General features: G+C 41.5%; 1 protein-coding gene across 10 annotated transcripts in view; it reads left to right on the forward strand.

Annotated features, from left to right (window-relative positions):
* The window catches only part of FRMPD1 (FERM and PDZ domain containing 1), a 144,997-nt gene that overhangs the window by 73,902 nt on the left and 52,605 nt on the right, over positions 1–18,490 (forward strand). For all 10 annotated transcript variants that reach the window (XM_070250739.1, XM_070250744.1, XM_023629690.2 and 7 more), the window contains exon 2: positions 16,181–16,285. In XM_070250739.1, the coding sequence (XP_070106840.1) occupies positions 16,185–16,285 (101 nt within the window). In that variant the 5' untranslated portion in view covers positions 16,181–16,184. The remainder of the gene's footprint in view (positions 1–16,180; positions 16,286–18,490) is intronic.

An 18,490-nucleotide genomic window follows, 5' to 3' on the forward strand; every position in this document is an offset into this window, starting at 1 on the left:
TGTGTCCTGCTGGCAGCAGAGCAAGAACCTGACTGTAGGTCTTTCCTCTCCCTACTCAGTGCTCTCTTCTTGACCAGGGTGGAGACAGGGAGCCTCAGAAGACACAGCAAACTCAGTCATGTCATCTTGCTGTTCACCTTGGAGGCTCTGACGGGGCCCCTTCGAGCACAGCCGTGACGAGGCCTTGCAGACGGTGCTGCTGTGCACATTGGCCCTGTCCCACGTGCTTCCCAGGCCTCACTGTCCATCTGAGAAAGCGGATGACTTGTGGGACCTGCGTCCAGTCTTCCTCTTGCAGTGGCCGGGCCCCCATGCCCTCAGATCACTAGCAAGAGAACGGCACAGCCTCGGTCCCCGTTCGTGCTGACTATTCCTGCTGCCACCCAGTAGCTCCCAGCGGGCCGTGCGGAGGCCATCTGTGCTGAGCTAGATAAGAGGCTGTGCCCTTCCTAAGAACCATCTAATCCTGTTAGGCGGATGTGAAATCTGAGTGGCGTGACAGTACCCTGAACCCGTCCTTCCCAAAGGTTTGTCTTTGTACCATGTCGCACCCAAGATGGTTTTAGGTGATGTGTGAATGAACATTTTTGCTTAAATAATTGCATATTTATTTTAATGTGAACCAGGGAAAAAAAATCACATCCAGCATGATCAGACCTGTGATTTAATGAATACTATTGTTTAGGACGAAGCTAAAGTAGTTGACACTGTCCCATAGAACCCTTTTCATGCAGACTGTGTATGCCACAGGTCAGGTAGTCAGGCAGTTGGCTGACAGAGCGGAAGTCATGAGGGTGGTTTGGGGTCAACGGTCATTTGGGGACTGCCGCTCTGGGGTGATGATCCAGAGAATTTCCCATGCTCCCCCTCCTGCATCTCCTTTTTACCTTGTGCAAGGTGAGATGGCAGAAGGTGCTGGCGGCCAGGGACCCGGTGTGAGCGAGGGATTTAGAAAACCAGGAGAACCAGCTGTGAGACACTGATTTTTCTTTTGGTCCATGATGAACCTCCTTTCAGGCATTCCAAGTCCTTTGCATAAAATGGGATTCCTGTTGGAGGCAGAGGCTAACAGAGGGAAGGGAAGACGGAGGAGGAATGGGGGTGATGCGTGGTGCTACTCCAAAATAAGGAATGGCAAGAAGCAACTCCACTTAGCTTCTGACTCTTCATGACTGTGAGCGAAATGACTGTGAAGTCAGAGAGCCAGAGCCCGTGTTGCAGTGAAAACCTCGACTGCGACCCCTGCATGGGGCAGAGACACTGAAACTCCCTCGTGGGGTCTGGTTGCAACCACACTTGGAGGAATAAGCTTGTGGAATAATAGGCAAGTCCTCCTTCCTTTCTCAGAACTGTCACTTTTCTGATAAAGCATCATCTTCATCTAAATTCTTGTTAGAAAATGTATGCAGATGTGAGACGCCAGCCCCTTAGCCTTCACTGAGCTGTGACCACAGCAGTAAACCAAGCAACACCAATGATGGACATTAGAAATGCAAATATGTTTCCCTAAAATATTTGTAGAAAACTTTTTCTTTTGGCTTAGAACACTCAAGAATTAAAGCTGCTTATTGTTCGAGTGTTCTGGTCTTACCATAGCATTTCAGACATTCATAACCTGCTGTGATTAACTCATTTGAGCTCAGTGCATTCTGCTAGATCCTGCAGGGATTGTAAAGAAATAGCACACCTTTCTCCTACTCTCAAGAAGTTTACAATCAAGGGGGCATAAAACAAGACCCAAATCCATATGAAGTTGGGAAACACAAGGCAAGAGCGTAGACGAGGAGGTCACGGGATGGATGGAGGAGTGAGATACAACACAGTGGCTCTGCGCCTGGGGAACTGGGTGGGACGTGGTGGAGCAGCCGGCAGGAACCCGTCCTGGAGGTGGTGGAGCTTGAACTGGGTTTTGAAGGTTAGAGAGGCTTTGAGTAAGTCTCAGAAAGTGGGAGATTGTGAACAAATGCACAAGGAGGGGCCGCCTGGGGCTGTCTTGAGGGCCAGAGAAGCACTGGGACAGCTGATTATGTGAGAGGAGAGGACGGAGACTTCAGCTCCCTCCACCACTTAGAGGAAGTTCTTTAGCTCAACGAGCCGCAGCTTCCTTGTCCTCGAAATGGAGTGATGGATCCCGCTGTGCCGGGTTGTCCTGAGGAATAAGCGACATGTTATAGGCTCTATTCACACTAGCTCCCTCCTTTTCCAAGATGTGCAGGAGAGCAGTGGTGGGAGATTGAGTTGGACATCTGGGAAGAGTTTGGACTTCAGGGATGGGGAGCCCTGGAGGACCTAAGGAGGGAAGTGATGAGATAATGCAGTTTTAGGATTGGAGTTAGAGAAATTCAATGTGGAGCTAAAAAGAGAGAAGCAGAGGTTTGGAGACTGGTGCAATTCCAGACTTAATCAGAGACAAAGGCAGGAAGAGAACCCCGGCCTCCTGCCTTCCAGGTCAGCGCTCCTTCATCATGTCCTGGGTTTTCTCTAGAGGGAAGTTAGAAATGCAAATTCTGGGGCGCCACTCTACACCTACAGAATCAGAGACTCTGGGGCCCCCGCAATTTGTGTTTTAACCAGCCCTCTGTGTGATTCTAATTCTTTTAGAGAACCAGTGTTCTGGGTTTTACCAAGAAAGGATCGGGGGAAGGATATGAGAAAAACAGGCTCCTTGTAGGAGTCGGGGTGTCACTTACCACCAACGGGAGGCACAGAAGGGAGGAGCCGAGTACCACAGATAAACTTCTCTTCTAAACCTTGAGATATAATTCACTCTTTTAAAGTGTACAATTCAGTAGTTTTTAGTATATTCACAAGGTTGTGCGATCATCACCACTGTCTACTTTCAGAACATTTTCATCACCCAGAAAGACACCCCTTACCTATTAGTCAATTCTTATTTCTCCTTTTTCCCCGCAGCCTCTGACAACCATTAATCAATTTTCTGTCCATATGCATTTACCTATTCTGGACATTTCAATAAAAGGAATCACAGATAAGTGGCCTTCTGTGCCTGGCTTCTTTCACTTGGCATAATGTTTGCAAGGTTCATCCATGTGGTAGCGTGTTTTGGGACTTTGTTCCTTTTTATGGTGGATAAACTTCTTATACTTCAAACTTTTGCCTCAGACAAATTTGGTCGTACAACTGAACTCACACTACCTCAGAAAAAGAGGTTTCTCTTGGGCACATTTGTGTAGAACTTTATAGTTTTCAAAGAATTGTCACAACATAATGGAGTGCAAACGTTAAACCAACCCTGGGTGGTAGTTGGGCAGGAATCGTTGCAGTTGTTTTTACAGACGAGAAAATAAGCCGGAGGGGGCAGTGTTCTGTGCTGGTCCAGTGTACTCCCGCGCCTGCTCGTTGATGTGGGCGTCGGAATTTGGTGGGTGACAGGCAGGAGGGTGTGAACCAGGAAGAGGGAACAGCATTTGCAGAGGCTGGAGGGTGCGGGAAACTAGGGCCTGTTTGGGGAGCAATGTGTGATTAAGTTCGGCTGGCGTGCACAGTGTGAGGGGGGTGAGACAGAAGCAGCCAGGGCCAGATCACACAAAAGGCTTTGACTGCCACCCCAAGGTGGGAGGGAGGCACTGGGGCGGATGGTTGAGTCCAGCCCCAGAGACAAGCAAGCTAATCTGGAGTTCCACTTCTGCTGCTTCCCTGCTGTGTGCTCTTGGCCGGATTACTTAACTTCTCCCTGCCTCAGTTTCCTTTTTGTAAATGAGGCTTGTGATAAGCATTGAATAACATAACAAATGTAAATTGCTTAGTCTACTCCCTGGCACATACTAAATAGTAGTATTGTTAATTAATTGTTATTAATATTATTCTAATTCTTGAGCTCAGACTTTATCCTAAAGATGGAGAACCACGGAAGGATTTTGAAAATAGAAGTGATGTAATTAGGATTTCGTGTTATATCACTTTGGCAGCCGTATAGAGGCTAGATTGATGGAGGGTATACCTAGAAGCAGAGAGACTGGCTAGGAGGTATTTCAGACAGAATCCGAGTTTGAACTATGGCAGTAGCACTAAGAAAGGAGAGGAAGCGAGAAATAAGATAATTGGGGGCAAAGTTAATAGAACTTGGTGACTGGCTCAATGTGGGGCATGAAACAGGGAGAAAGAGTCAAAAAGGATTCCCAAATTTTTGACTTGGGCAGTTAGAGAATTAAATGGTAGTCTCCTTCAACAAGATGTTCTACCTCGGAGGAGGAGCAAAGAAAGATGGTGAACTCTGTTTTAGATATAACTGGTTCGAGTGCTTATAGCATAGTAGAGACCCTAAAGAGGCAGATGGTTCTCAAAGCAGCTGAAGCTGTGGGAGTAAATGATACCCCCATAGAGATTGTTTAGAGCAGTAAGTCTCAAACTTTGCTGTCCTTTGGAATCACTGGGGGAGGGGGAGGGCCTTTAAGAACTATCCTTGTCTGGCTTGCACCCTTGAACATTGTGATTTAATTGGTCTAGGGGTCTCGGGTACCATCTGAGAGTGTTAAAATCTCCCCAGGTGATTCTAATGTGCAGCGAAGTTTGGAAACCACTGGCTTAGAAATCATAGGGACCCTTTGTTTAGATGAGAAGGGAGATGAGAACCAAAACCTAGAATTAGGTGATGGAGGGAAGAGGAGGTTGTGATGAAGGCAGAGTAGGTGTAGTCTGAGAGGCTGGAGGAAGGAGGAGACAGATGTCGTAGGAGCCAAGGCAGGAAGGGCAAGAAGTTTTAAAACTTTTATTTATGGTAGTTTAAGAGAAGATTTATTTCTGTCATTATTCAAAATTGTTCAGAGGCTGGGTATTTGCCATGTATTTTGGTTTCTTGTGTTTTTTTTCTTGCATCAACAGTTGGTTTATATCCTTCGACCCTGTGTATATTGGAGATAGGTGTTGTAAGAAGGTTTATATTTTATTATTTTTTTCTGTTTGTTACTCGTGTAGAAGTTGCACCATCCCATTTTGTGTTCCATTCACCGTTTGTCATTTAACAAACACTTATCGGGCTTTTGGATATCTCCTTAGGTTTGGAGCTGGAGATACAGAGATGACCAAGAGGAAAAAACCCTGCTTTCAAGTTGTTTACAATCTCGCCCAGACTAGGTCACACCGTGGATTCCTCTCACCTCCTAAATCATTGACTCTCAGACTTGGAAGGCACATATTGATCTAGTGTGGTTTTGACTGTCCCCCACGGGATCCCTGACCTGCTGATATCTTTTGTATTTCTCCTACACTTCAGCAATGAGAACCCTCTCTCCACTGGGGCAGCCCAGTGCCGTTTTGATAGCTCTGATTAGGAAAAGTCTTTACAAGATGGGCAAATGGATAAATGGTAAAGCTAACTCCATGAGTGCGTGGAGATTCGCGATACTATTCTGTCTACTTTTGTGTCCGTTTTAACATTTACTTAAGAAAATTTAAAAGGAACAAGTTCTTTACATTGAGTCAAAATTTGTCTTCTTGAGCTTAGGTGAGTTCTTACTTTAGGACCATTCAGAACGAGTCCAGACTCCTTTTACTCGTATAGTCCATTCCAATACTTGTGATTGTTCGTAAAGTCTCCTAAGTCTTCACAACTGAACAATTTTGCTCGGGTTATTCGTCTCTCTTATTTCGAAATTAAGTCCCACATGCAGTTGTGCCACCTGTAGGCACTGGTGGTTTAAGTGCCTTTGCTGTATTTATTGCTCATTTCTCTTTCATGTTGCATTGCACTGGCCAGCAACTCTAATGCTGTGATGGACACTCTAATTTTATTTTCTCTTTAAGTGGAAGACATCTATTTTTCTTTCTAAAATAATATTAAATTTCCTAGTATTTCCAGTTTTTTTAAATCAAAGAGATTAGATTCCATGTAACAAATGATTTTCCAGCATCTTATGATATGATCATCTACTTTATTATTTTTTTCTATTAATTAAAATATATTAATAGTTTTCCTTAAATTGAACTTTTCTTTCTTAGGATTATTCTTGGTGTTTTTGCTGGATTTTGCTGGAAATAGTTTTTTTAATTAAAAAACAAATTTATTAAGAATTTTAAATGTACGCAAAGTATAGAGAACAATAAAATTAACTTTACATACCCATCTCCCAGCTTCAAGAATTATTAACATTTTCTGGCTAGGATCTTATTTCTGAGTATTTCGTGCATGAGATTGACCTATATGTCCCTTTTTAGGGTAAGTCTTGTCAGACTATCTTTGCATTATTAGAATAACTTGGTAGCATGCTATCATTTTCTCTGTTGAAGAATATTGTCTATTAATTTTTGGAAGAGAGCTTGATCTAATTCTTTGATAAACACAACACATCAAGTTCTATGTGGGGTTTTTTTTTTCCATAAATTTTTTTTAAAAAATTCACTTTCTAAATTTCTTCTGCAGGTATAGATTTCCTCAAAATTTTTGTTTTTTTAGTTCTGGTTCTTTGCTTTTGGGGTAAAGGTGTTGTACTGCCTCAGTTTCCTGAAGTTGGTCAGCCTCAGGATAGCTGAGGATAGAGGTAATTTGTGGAAACCATAGAATAAATGAGCCGTGTACTCTGACCACCTTGCCGGGCACTTCTCACCACCAGGCAGAGAGCAGAAAGGGGGCTGACCCTTTCCTGAGGTGGGGACTGTATCTTATTCATCTCTCCTCCTTGGTCACCTGCACTGAGTGTTTTTTCAGTGAATGTGTATTTAGTAAATTGGATTTTTTTTTTTTTGGCAAATGGAGTCTTGAGCACATCCAGGAAAGAATGTCATCAACCGCTCGGCCTCTGGGTTCCCCGAGGCTACCAGGGTGTTTCATTGGTGAGAATCCTATTTTCGTCTTCCAGTATGGGTCTTAGAGTCCTCTCCTTTTAAGACTGTACATGAAAAGTGTGTCTCCCACTATGCCCAAGAAACTAGTCTAAGAAAATCCCTCGATAGGTAAGAGTGCACTTACATCCCGAAGGATTGATATGGAAATCTTGGGATATGCTGTTCTGTGAAGCTGACCTTGTTGCCCAGGAGTCTGCCCCTCAGGAAAACTGAAGGACTTACCGGGAAGACTCTAGAAAGATGTACTCCTGAAATAGCCTCCAAAGTCACCCATATTACTTAGCTTGTGTAGACGATTTGCGTATAACATGTATAGCGCTCTCTGGGATATTTCCCTAGTGTTTGTCTGTCTTGCTCATTTCTCATTTTGTTGATAATAACTTGTACCAGTGGTTTATTGGTTTTGTCAATCTTTAAAGACCACATTAACTTTGTCTTTGTTAAGTGAAATTTTATTCTAATTTTCCAGTTTATTTCTGCTTTTAATTTTTTTCATTCATCCACTCATTCAACAAACATTTTTGGAGCCTATGTGATAGGTCCTGAGAGAAAGTAAATCGAGGTAAGGTATGGTCTCTGTGCTCAAGTTGCTGACAGTGTAATAGGAGCAGAGAAGAAATAGGGGGAAAAAAACCCAACACTAAGCTGACAGAAGACCTGCAGTAGTAGTTTAAAAAAATCACAGAACGGTTCCTGGGGATATCTTTCAAGAACAGAGTCTCAAATATCACTTGTAAAGCTTGTATATTCTCCAGAGAGAAAAATGATGAGTGTGAGTCTATCCCTAAATAATATGCTGCAAAACATAGGAACCTAATCTTTTCTTTTTCAAATGGTCATATTCTTTCCGTCTTTTAAAACAGGTTTTAAGGATGATTCTTTAATGTTTGAAGTTTAAGAACTTGATGTGTAAGGAGCCTTCCTGAGGCATTTATCTGAGAGTCGCTTTTTGTGCTCTTTATATTTGAAACAGATATTTTTCCGCTGTAGAAATTTACCCTTAACTCTCTCATTACAATTTTGTGCATTCCTTTTCTCTTTTCTCTGCTAGCCCCTAATATTTGTAAGCTGAATATCCTCAATCTGATTCTTGGTCTGACAGTTTCACTTGAATTGCTATCCAGTTTCATTTTAAAATTTCAGTTTAGTGAAAGTGATTTTTGGCTCTTCAGTTTCCCTTCCATTTCCCGCTCCCTCTGTGGGTGTTCTCATTTCTCAAGAGCAGGTCCCAATTTCCTGAAGCCTTATCATCACCTCTTTTACCCCCTCTGAGGGTTTATATCCTTAGTTGCCTACCTGCTTTTTAAGATAGCTATCATCCTGATGTATTTAGTTGTCTTCTTCATTTGCAAAATATTTTGAGAGAGTTTGTCTTTTTCATAGTATTTTCTTCCGGACAACCAGAAGTGTGTTCAGTTTGGGGATTCAAGCCATTTAAAGGATTTTGCCAAATTGGCATGTGCCGGGAGGAAGGTGTTTTAAAGTAATCCTGTCATATGAAGAGCTGTTGAAGGAATGGAACATGCTTAGTCTGGGGCAGAGGAGGCTTCACGACAAGATTGCCATGTCAAGTGCAGAAAGGCTGCTGTGTGGAGGCGGGAGCCGGTTCGTTCTGGGTGGCGGGCTGGGGTGGGGGAGGAGTGGTCGGAGGGCAGCGTTGCTTCGGAGGGCTGAGCTGCAGAGGGGCGGAATTCAGCTTGACGTAAAGAAACTTTCTAGCAATAAGACAGGTCCAACAGTGAATGACAGAACCGTTACGAGGCCAGCTGACTTCTTGGCAGTGGGATTGTAGAGAAAATTCAAATGTTGGGGGTTATCTGGGCTCTTATTTTCTTCCATTAGTCCAGCAATCCCGAGGCTAATATTAAAACCATTAGCAGATCGTTTTCTTGACTTTAAACTTCCCTGCTCAGACCTTGCTGAGTCAGGGGGCACTTTTAATGGCTTGGTTGCTGTAGTCATTTGTTTGGTCTTTGGGGATCCCTGATGAAGGCACATGCCTACCCACAGTCCAGATATATAATGCAAATTAATTCTTTTAATTAAAGACAGATATGTTTATATAAATCAATTGGCTGAATTGTACTTGGCAGCAGTTCTGTAACAATCCCCTATAGGTAACCGCTGCAGTTTGATGACCTTCGAAAGGAGTGGAAAGGCTTGGCAGTCCTCAGTGCCCTGGGCTGTGCCTGAGATCCCTGACATCTCCGCAGTCCTCTGGAGACTGGAACAGTGTCGAGGGCAGAGATTGTACATCTTCCCGTGCTGCAGTTACTTCAGGATTTCCAGCTACTCCAGGGGATGTGGGTCTTTGACTTTCAACACACTTTATAACAAATACCATCTTGCTTGGTTCTTAGATCTAGCAAAGACTTCAAGTTGCATGGATGGGAGGAATTGCAGAAGTCATCTGGTCCCTGTGCCCCGTGTAGTGTCCCTTCTACATCCATGCAGAGTTACTTATTCAGCCTCTGCACGACTGCCTTCAGTGACCAGGGTCTTGCTAATTCTTGAGAAAACTTATTCCATCCTCGGATCATGAGGAACACTAGAGAGGTCTAGCCTTGGCCTGAGCTGGAATGTCTCTCCCTGTGGCATTCCCCCATTAATCCTGGCTATGTATCCCAGAATCACGGGAAATATGTCTCTTCCACCTGGTGGCCTTTTGGCTGTTTGTAAACCATGGTCGTGTGGGCCACCTATAAATCTTTGTAGAATAAACATTCTCTGATTTTGCAACGAGTCTTCATATGGCCTGGTTTTAAGTCTCATTACCATCCTAGAGCCCTATAGGAAGGCGCTGAAACTCTGATGCTCAGACGTAAGACCAACCAAGTTAATAGCTGTGTCTCGAAATTGCCAGCTGACTCACTCCTGGTATGGGCCTGAAGGAGGCAATTGATATTTGAAAACAATATCCTGAGGGCATTGCTGGACGTTTCCTCTTCTATCCTTTGTGATTCGCCTCTGTGTTGTCAGAACACTAGAATCTAAGCTCTTGACTCTCCATAGTGAGTCTCACAGAAATATGATGTGGTTTTGTGTCCTTGGCAAGAGGACGTTAAATAATCCTTGTTATAAAAGAGCTTTTACAATAACAAGAAGGCAAACATTCCAGTAGAAACATAAGGGAAAACCAGAAACAGTAAAGAAATATAAATGGCCATAGCGCATGAAAAATGTTCAGAGATACTAGTAATCAAATAACTTCCAATCGAAACCATAATGAGCTCTGATCTGGAAAGATGTCCATGATATAGTCACAGGTTAGGAAATATAGGGTACAGACTACTGAGTACAGCGTGATTATAGCTTTATGGACTATACGTTTTAATATAGTTTTATAGATTTAGGGCAAAGTTAGTGTGAATACCCACCAAATTGTCCCCAGTGGTCACCTCTGAAGGGCTGTGTTGGACGCTTGCAGTAGGATACTTACTTTAAATAATTTTAATGTGATGGAATCATGTGTGACATTTACTTTTGTTTTCTGTATTTTTCAAAATATGCGTGTTTAAAAACCAATAACTAGATGGTACTTTCCATTCCTTTAGCCAAAATTTTTAAGTGATAATATTCAATGTTTATGAGAATATGGATATTTACTTTTGTCTCCTGTATTTTTCAAAATATAAACATTTAAGTCAATAATTAGGGACTATTTTCCCTCCTATTAGCAAATTTTTTAAAAATAATAATATTCAATGTTTACAAAGGTCTCTCCTGGCAGGAGTGCAAATTGGTACTTTCTTGGAAGCAATTTGACAAGACACATCCAAATTCTTTAAAATTAACATATGCTTAAATCTAGTAATTTCACTTTTAGCAGTTTATCCCAAGAAAATACCTGGGAAATAGCCATTTAACATGAATAAGGATGTTCATTGTAAAGCTTTTATAATAGCGAAAAATTGGAAATAGCACAAATGTCCAATGATAGATTTATTGAATAGATTATGATATGGCCAAAGAAAATACAATGTAGCAATTTAAAATGATTATGTAGGGGCTGGCCTGGTGGCGTAGTGGTCAAGTTTGTGTCCCCTGCTTCAGCAGCCGGGGTTCACCAGCCCGTGCCGACCCAGCACCACTCATCAAGCCACCCTGTGGTGGCATCTCACACACAATAGAGGAGGATTGTCGCAGGGTTAGCTCAGGCCCATCTTCCTCACACACAGAAAAGATTATATAAATGCTTAAATTATATTAATATGGAATGATGTTCATGAAATAAGTGGGAGAAGAATAATATCTCATTTCAATAAAAATATATAGCATGTAAAAACATAGGAAAGAATGAGAAATTAACAGTTGGTAACTCTGAGAGGTGGGAGTATAGGCAATTTAATTATATTTTTCTGTGTGTTTTCCTATAATTATATGTTCAATTTTTTAAATTAAGTTAAAATAATTAAATAGTTAAAATAAAATCGTACAAGGAGCATATGATAGAAATCAGCAGTCCCTGTCCCATTCCTCCCCAGCCTCTAATTTCTTTTCTTTGAGGCAACTTCTTTCGACTCTTCCAGCTGTTTCCTCTGTTTTTTCATCCATATTTCTGAGAAATATACTTGCACTGCCACTTCCTAATTTATTAATTGTAGACATTCTCCCATTATTGCAGTGGATAAGAATTTACCTCTTAGACCACTGCACTAGCTTCCCCTCACCATATCCTACCAACATTATTATATCACTGTTTTTGAGAAATAATTTTTCAGTGTTTAATTATTATGACAATGTGAATATTGTTCATTGATGAGCCAAGTAGTGAGCTACAATTTTGTTTCCTTTCTTGTATCCCTTTTTGTTTTTCTTGAATTTCATAATTCTGTTTTTGATTGGCTTAGTTTTCCATGTACTTATTGCTAATTCTTTTCCATACCCTCCAACAGCCTCTCAGTGAAACTTTCTGCACGAACACATCAGGTAATCTATCCATTCTTATTTCTTTTTCCTAAGACCTCAGTCTTCATGTACCAGTCTGTACAGGTTGCTCTCTAGGGTTTATATACAGGTGTTACCAGAGTACATCCCTTCACAGTCATCCTGGGTGTTCCCTATGCCTCTTGTCTGTATTTCAACCCCAATTTCCTGGATCCCATTTCTTCTTTATTTGTTTACTTCCTTGTTTTGCTGGAGCATATCCTTTAGTATTATCCTGAGGAAGGGTATTATGAGAGGTAAATTTTTTTGAGACCTGAACATTTGAAAATGTCTTTACTACTTGATTGGTAGTTTGGCTGCGTATAGACTTCTATATTGAAAATTGTTTTCCTTTAGAAATTGAAGGCATGGCTTCAGTGTCTTCAAGCTTCCATTGTTGTTACTAAGAAATTGAGTACTATTTTTATTTTCAATTGTTTGATCTATTTTTGCTCTGGAAGTTTCAAAGATATTCTCTGTTTCTAGTTTCTGAATTTTTACAGTTATTTCTCAATATGTATCTCTTTTCATTCATTATGTTTGGCAATTAGTAGATGTGCTTGATCCAGAAACTTAGGTTTTTTGGGGAAATTTTGTTGAATTATTTAGCAATTTCCTTACCTCCATTTCCTTTACTCTCCTTCCAGAACTCATACTGGATGAATATTGGACCTCCTGGATCAATACTGTACATTTCTAGTCTTTTCTGTTTTCACTGTCTTTGGCTTTTGGTTACTCTTTCTACAATATTTCATTAACTACATTTCTCAACTTTTTAGCTGAATTTTTTTATTCCAGCTATCTTATATTTAATTTCCAAGTGTTCATTCTTGTTCTCTGATTGTTCTTTTCCAAAGAAAATCATCTTCTTGTTTCATGGATGTAATATATTATCTTTTTGAGGAAGTAAATTATACAGGCATACCTCAGAGATATTGTGGGTTCAGTTCCAGACCATGCAATCAAGTGAATATTGCAATAAAGAGAATCACACAAATTTTCTGGTTTCCCCGTGCGTATAAAAGTTATGTTTATACTATGCAGTAGTCCATTAAGGGTTTAATAGCCTTATGTCTAAAAAAATAACATACATATCTTAATGAAAAAATACTTTATTGCTAAAAAAAATGCTAACCATCATCTGAGCCTTCAGCAAGTCGTAATCTTTTTGCTGGTGGAGGGTCTTGTAAAGAAAAAAAATGCAATATCTGTGAAGCATGATAAAGCAAAGCGCAATAAAATGAGGTATGCCTGTAGATTAACATTTTTTTCTTCTGTTTCCTGCATTGTTTCTGTTTCTTCCGAGTTTTTCTGTTTGTTTTGATCGGTTTTTCATAGTGCAGGCTTTCCTCAAGTGTCCTTTCATGCATGAGAGTGAAGCACTAAAAACAAATGATTGGAAGTTTATTTGATGGGGGGCTCACTGGCTAACAGATTTCAGTGCAGGATAATCTGGCAGCAAGTTGCCAGAAGTATCAGACCTGAACATCTTTTCTCCGGTGCTGTTCAGTTCTCCAGGAAAGGATTCTCTGGTCTCTTACTTGGGATGTGAAGTCCCAGCTGCCAGTATTCTGGAAACTGGCTGAAGGAGGAAACTAGAGGTCTTGTCATTCAGGAATAATTTTACTTAATCCTTCTATTTTCATTCCTGCATCCTCCGTTGTGCCTGGTCTCCCTAAGTCTGAAGCCTCTCTTGCTCGATTTCTGCAAAGAATAAGCCGCTGTGTCCAGTAAGGTGGGGAAGGGGTGGTTTCTAGGTGGGCAAGTGGAGTGGGATGGGGCCTGTGAATGCAACCTCTGCTTCCTGAGACCTGTTTCCGTCTGCAGTCCTGTCCTTCTCCCCTGCCTGCGCTTATCCTTGCTGCCTCTAATTCATCTTAGGGCGTCTTAGAGCCATTTTAGGGCAGATCAGCTCATTTTTCATCAGAATCTCGCTCTGAAATCACACAGGTTTCTGTTTCTTTTGCTCTGCTTGGTTACTTCTCCTCCAAACAATTTCTGTCTTCCCTCATCTCTCATCTTCTGTCTTCTCTCCTGTTCTCTTTATTCTATGGGCTTGTCCTTGTCTTACTCATTTACCATAATTTATAAAGTTTAGGAAGAAGTTAAGACATTGTTTCAATTCACTGTGTTTAACCAGAAATCTACTATTCCTTTTATAATTTTTAAAAAATGAGATGCTTAGAACTGAAGACAGTGTTCAGATCTGATATCCCATTGTAGAAAAAAAGCTAAACTGACACATCTTTTGATCTAAAAGGAATTTTCTTTTGGTTGCAGACTTTGTTGTTTGTTCACTAATTTGTATTTGGCTGCCATCTGACTGAATAGCGTAAGTCTCTAGGCTTTCAAAGTGGTGAGTGGGGCGTCCTGCTTTCATTTTTGCCTGCCTTAGTTAGCGCACTCCTGGTATAGATCCCACTATTACTCTATTGATTGCTGATAGATTCTATTTGTTGATATTTACTTTGATATTCATGAGAGATTGTGTTTTTACCTTACTGTACTAGTTTTATCAGAATTCATATCAAAGTTAAACTGGCTGCTTAAAAAGAATTTGGAAGCTTTCCTTCTTTATGCTCTAGAAACAGCTAAAATATCATCTGGGGAAAAATAAACTAAGCTGGCTAAAAGTAACACGGTATGCTGGATTGGATCCTGGAACAGAAAAAGACACTAATGGAAAAACTGGTGAAATCTGAATAAAGTCTATGGTTTTGTTAATATTATTAGACCAATGTTAATTTCTTAGTTTTGACAAAGGTACGATGATTATGTAAGATGTTAACGTCAGGGAAAGCTGGATGAAGGGAATATGGGAACTGTCTATATTATCTTTGCAACCTTTTTATACATCTAAAATTGTTCCAAAATAAAAAGTGTACATTTAAAATAAAACAAAAATCGTCAGGGTGAGGCACATCGTATAGATTTGTAAGAATTCACCTTTGAACCTGTCTGTGCCTGCGACTCTGTTTTGGGGATAGCTCTTTAACAATTTTCTTTTTTATAGTAATTATCTTTTTAAATTTTCTACCTCTTCTAGGGTCATCTTATATCATTTATATTTTCCTTGAAAACTATCCCTGTCATCAAGGTCTTCAGATGTGTTTGCGTAGTGTTAAGCAACATACTTTTTTTCTTTGTATCCATGGTTGTTTCCCAATGTTCTATCTTATTTTGTGTGGTTATTTATCGGGGTGCAAAATTAATTTGGCGAATTGAGACAGTGTTTTAAAAAGTGAAATAAACTAGAAAAAATATAAATATATATTGTTTTATGAAACTTGAATCTCAAGCACATATATCATTTGTCTTGGTAACCTGACAATGTCCATCAGGCACAAATGTATGTAACTTTTGACCCAGCAGTTTGGTATTTGGGAACTTATCTAGATACATAATTGCATACACGCTGCAGTGATAGCTACAACAGAATTCAGTGCAGTGTTTCTAATAGCAGAAGATCGGCCATATCTGAAATGTCTATCAAGAGGGACTATTTTTTAAGTTACAGTGGATTCATACAATGTAATACTCAGTAGTTGTCAAAAAGAATGAAGCAGCATTCTACGTCTTGATGTGGAAAGACATCAAGGATAGCATATCATATTCTAAGCAGAAGAAAGCCTGGTGCCGAACAATGTGTGTGGTGTACTGTCATTTGTCTTAAGAAGAGGACATATAAAATCTATATTTGTATTTGCTTGTATAGGCATAAAGAAATTCTGGAAAGACAGACAGAGAAGGAGAGCAGTGATTATGTATGGGCGTGGGAACTGGATGGATGGGGGCGGGTAAGGATAGAGGGGAGACCTTTCACTGTGTATCTTTTTTAAAAAAATTTTGGTAAGAACACTTAACGTGAGATCTACCCTTTTAACAAATTTTTAAGCACACAATACAGTAATCATATATCTTTTTTACAGTCTAGGGTTTGAATTATAAAAATGAATTACCTATTCAAAGATTAAACATAAAATATTGAGCAAAAGGAGCAGGACTCAGACGCACAGGCACAAGGCGACTGGAGTGCTCTGGGTGCTGCATCTCCTGCTGCCGGCCCCGGGCCGAGCTGCGCTCTCCGGTTGCACACAAAGCTGAGGGCGGGGGGCGGGGGGCAGGTAGTAAGGTGTGTTTCTTACCATGGGTCACAGTCACAGTTTGAGAAAACTTATCTATTTTATTCCCTAGTCATTACGTTTAACTGTTTAAGATGTAAAGCCAGTCTGTTGACCACAAGACTGTGGACTCCTTGGGGCAGAGGGCTGCTGAAGTTGTTTGCTCTGTGGACGCTGGGTGCCTGTTTATGTAAACTTCAGATAGAAGGAGCCCTAGTTATTTGATCAGCATGTCTTAAAATGGGCAAATGTAGGAAGCATCATAGTGATTTGTCAGAGTCCTCTTCAAAATATTTTGGTTAGCATCTTAAGAAAACTCTTCTTCCTTTCAGGTAAATGGAAGAGCTGGAGACCAGTTTATTTCAGACACGGAAAGCACACAGAATAGAGCAAATGGTGGCAAGATGGCTTCGGCGCTCCCGGGACAGCTCGGCCCGGTAAGGCTCCTGGGCTGGCGGAGATTTCTGTCTGTAAAGCTCGGCTGTCCCTGGGGGTGGAAGTTTTCCCAGTCTTGGCAACACTTTGGGATCACCGTCTCTGGCTTGCTTTCTTCTTATGCTGTACGGTGGGAGAAGCGCAAACAGGTCAGCAGTTTTGGTGAAGTGCCTTTCTCTCTGTCCCCCTTCCAACTCTTCCCTCTGCGTCCCTCAGCGTGCACCCACAGACATACTCACACCAAACTCATGCACACATTTTCAGAGACAAGCACTCATACTTACTCACACACACGTGCACATACACTGTGGAACATATGCACCCTCACACACACACCCCTTGTCTTAGTACTCCATGTGAGGGTCAGGCAGTCTGCTGTTTCTACTCTCTCCCCAGCTTTGTTTCTAGCAGCTGTTCCTTCCTTGCAGTCCCTGTTTCATTCTAAACAAAATAAAATGAAATCAAATACAGATCTGATTTGACTGCTACGAGAGAACTAAAATATGTTCTGTTTTGAAGCGTTTGTTTTCCATCTCAGATTTCCCATCTGGCCCTGCCACAGAGATGAAATATCACGTGTCGGGTGTTTCTGAGACACATTCTTCCGAAGGGACTGGAAACAGCTGTTCTGCTCCTGCGTGATAAACCCTGCTCAGGCCTACACTGCCCTGCAGCCGAGCGCTCTGATCCTCGTCTGCTGCCATGAGATAAGGCTGGAAGAATTAGCCCCATTTTACAGATGAAACACCTGAGGCTCAGAGACTGACTTGTTTAGGACCATCCCCACCCCCTGCTCAGAGAAGTTTGATGGGTCCCCATTTCTTATAGGACAAGTTTAAACATTTTTGGTTTGACATTCAAGGCTCTCCGTGATCGACTTACAGTCCTTTACAGCTATTTGTCTTACTGCTCTGCTTCGTTCGCGTGATACTCTAGCTAAAATGCAGTACTCATCGTTCCCTGATACAAGCACTCCCTCTTACCCTTCCGCCCCTTAGCCTTGGCCTGCTGTACCAGGTCCCTTCCTCCTATCTCCATGTGTCCAGGACCCACCCACAGTTCAAAGTCGGGCTGAAATGCTGGGTCTTCCAGGAAGTGTTCCTGCAGTCGGAATTAATCTCTCCCACGGGGCCCGTAGTATTTGATTCGTCCCATCAGCATGTGCTCCTCCCTGTGTGTTCACTCATTTGAGCACTTCCCTTTTCTGCCTTCTGGACTGTAAGCTCCATGAGGGCAGGGAAAATATCAGCCTCAGTTGATACCCCAGAGGTGACTGAGTTCCAGGACATTGCAAGTGGTGGAGTGGTGCTTGGTGAATCAGTGGGAAAACGGCTCAGCACGTTGTTTCCTACAGCGGGTTCTGCAACACCTAGTCTTCTGCGATGCGGTGCTGCTCCGTAAAGATGCCGCGGCCAGGCACGTTGGGGGAGTGGTGCAGCCTGCTCCTGCCCACCCACCCACCCCGCTTGGTGATTCGTAGTGCACTGTAGCACATTAAGGGCTCTGAGAATTCCTGCAGAAAAGAGACCTGTGTAACTTTAACTTGATGTTGTCTAAATATTTGACCTTGGAACTCTCTAATATCCTGCTTCTCTCAGAGAATGTAAATAATAGGTGACACTGACATCTAGGAAGTTTTTTTTGTACATCTTTTTTGAGATTCATTTCACATACCGTAGAATTTACTCAAAGTATACAATTCGGTGATTTATAGTATATATTTAGCGTATATACAGAATTGTGCAACAATCACCACAATCTAATTTTAGGACATTTTCAATACCCCTCCAGAAAACTCTGTCCTCCCAGCCTAGGCACCCACTCCTCTACTTTCCAACTCTATAGGTTTGCCTGTTCTGGATATTTCACATGAATGGGATCACACAATATGTGGTCTTTTGTGACTGACTTCTTTCACTTAGCACAATGTGCACAAGGTTTGTCCATGTTATGGCATCTCTAAGTATTTCATTCCTTTTTTTTTTTCAATTATTTTTTTATTGAGTTCATAATAGTTTACATCAATGTGAGATTTCAGTTGTACATTGTTTCTTGACTGTCACCACATAAGTGCTCCCCTTCACCCCCTGTGCCCACCCCTCACCCCCCACCATCTCTAATCCTGCAACCTTGATCTAGGCTGGGTTATTAGTGTCCTCAGATTACTTGAAAATCATCAAGAACTGGAAAGCTAAGTTTGGGGTAAA

This window comes from Equus caballus, chromosome 25 (genome assembly GCF_041296265.1).
Source record: "Equus caballus isolate H_3958 breed thoroughbred chromosome 25, TB-T2T, whole genome shotgun sequence".
Lineage (NCBI taxonomy): Eukaryota > Metazoa > Chordata > Mammalia > Perissodactyla > Equidae > Equus > Equus caballus.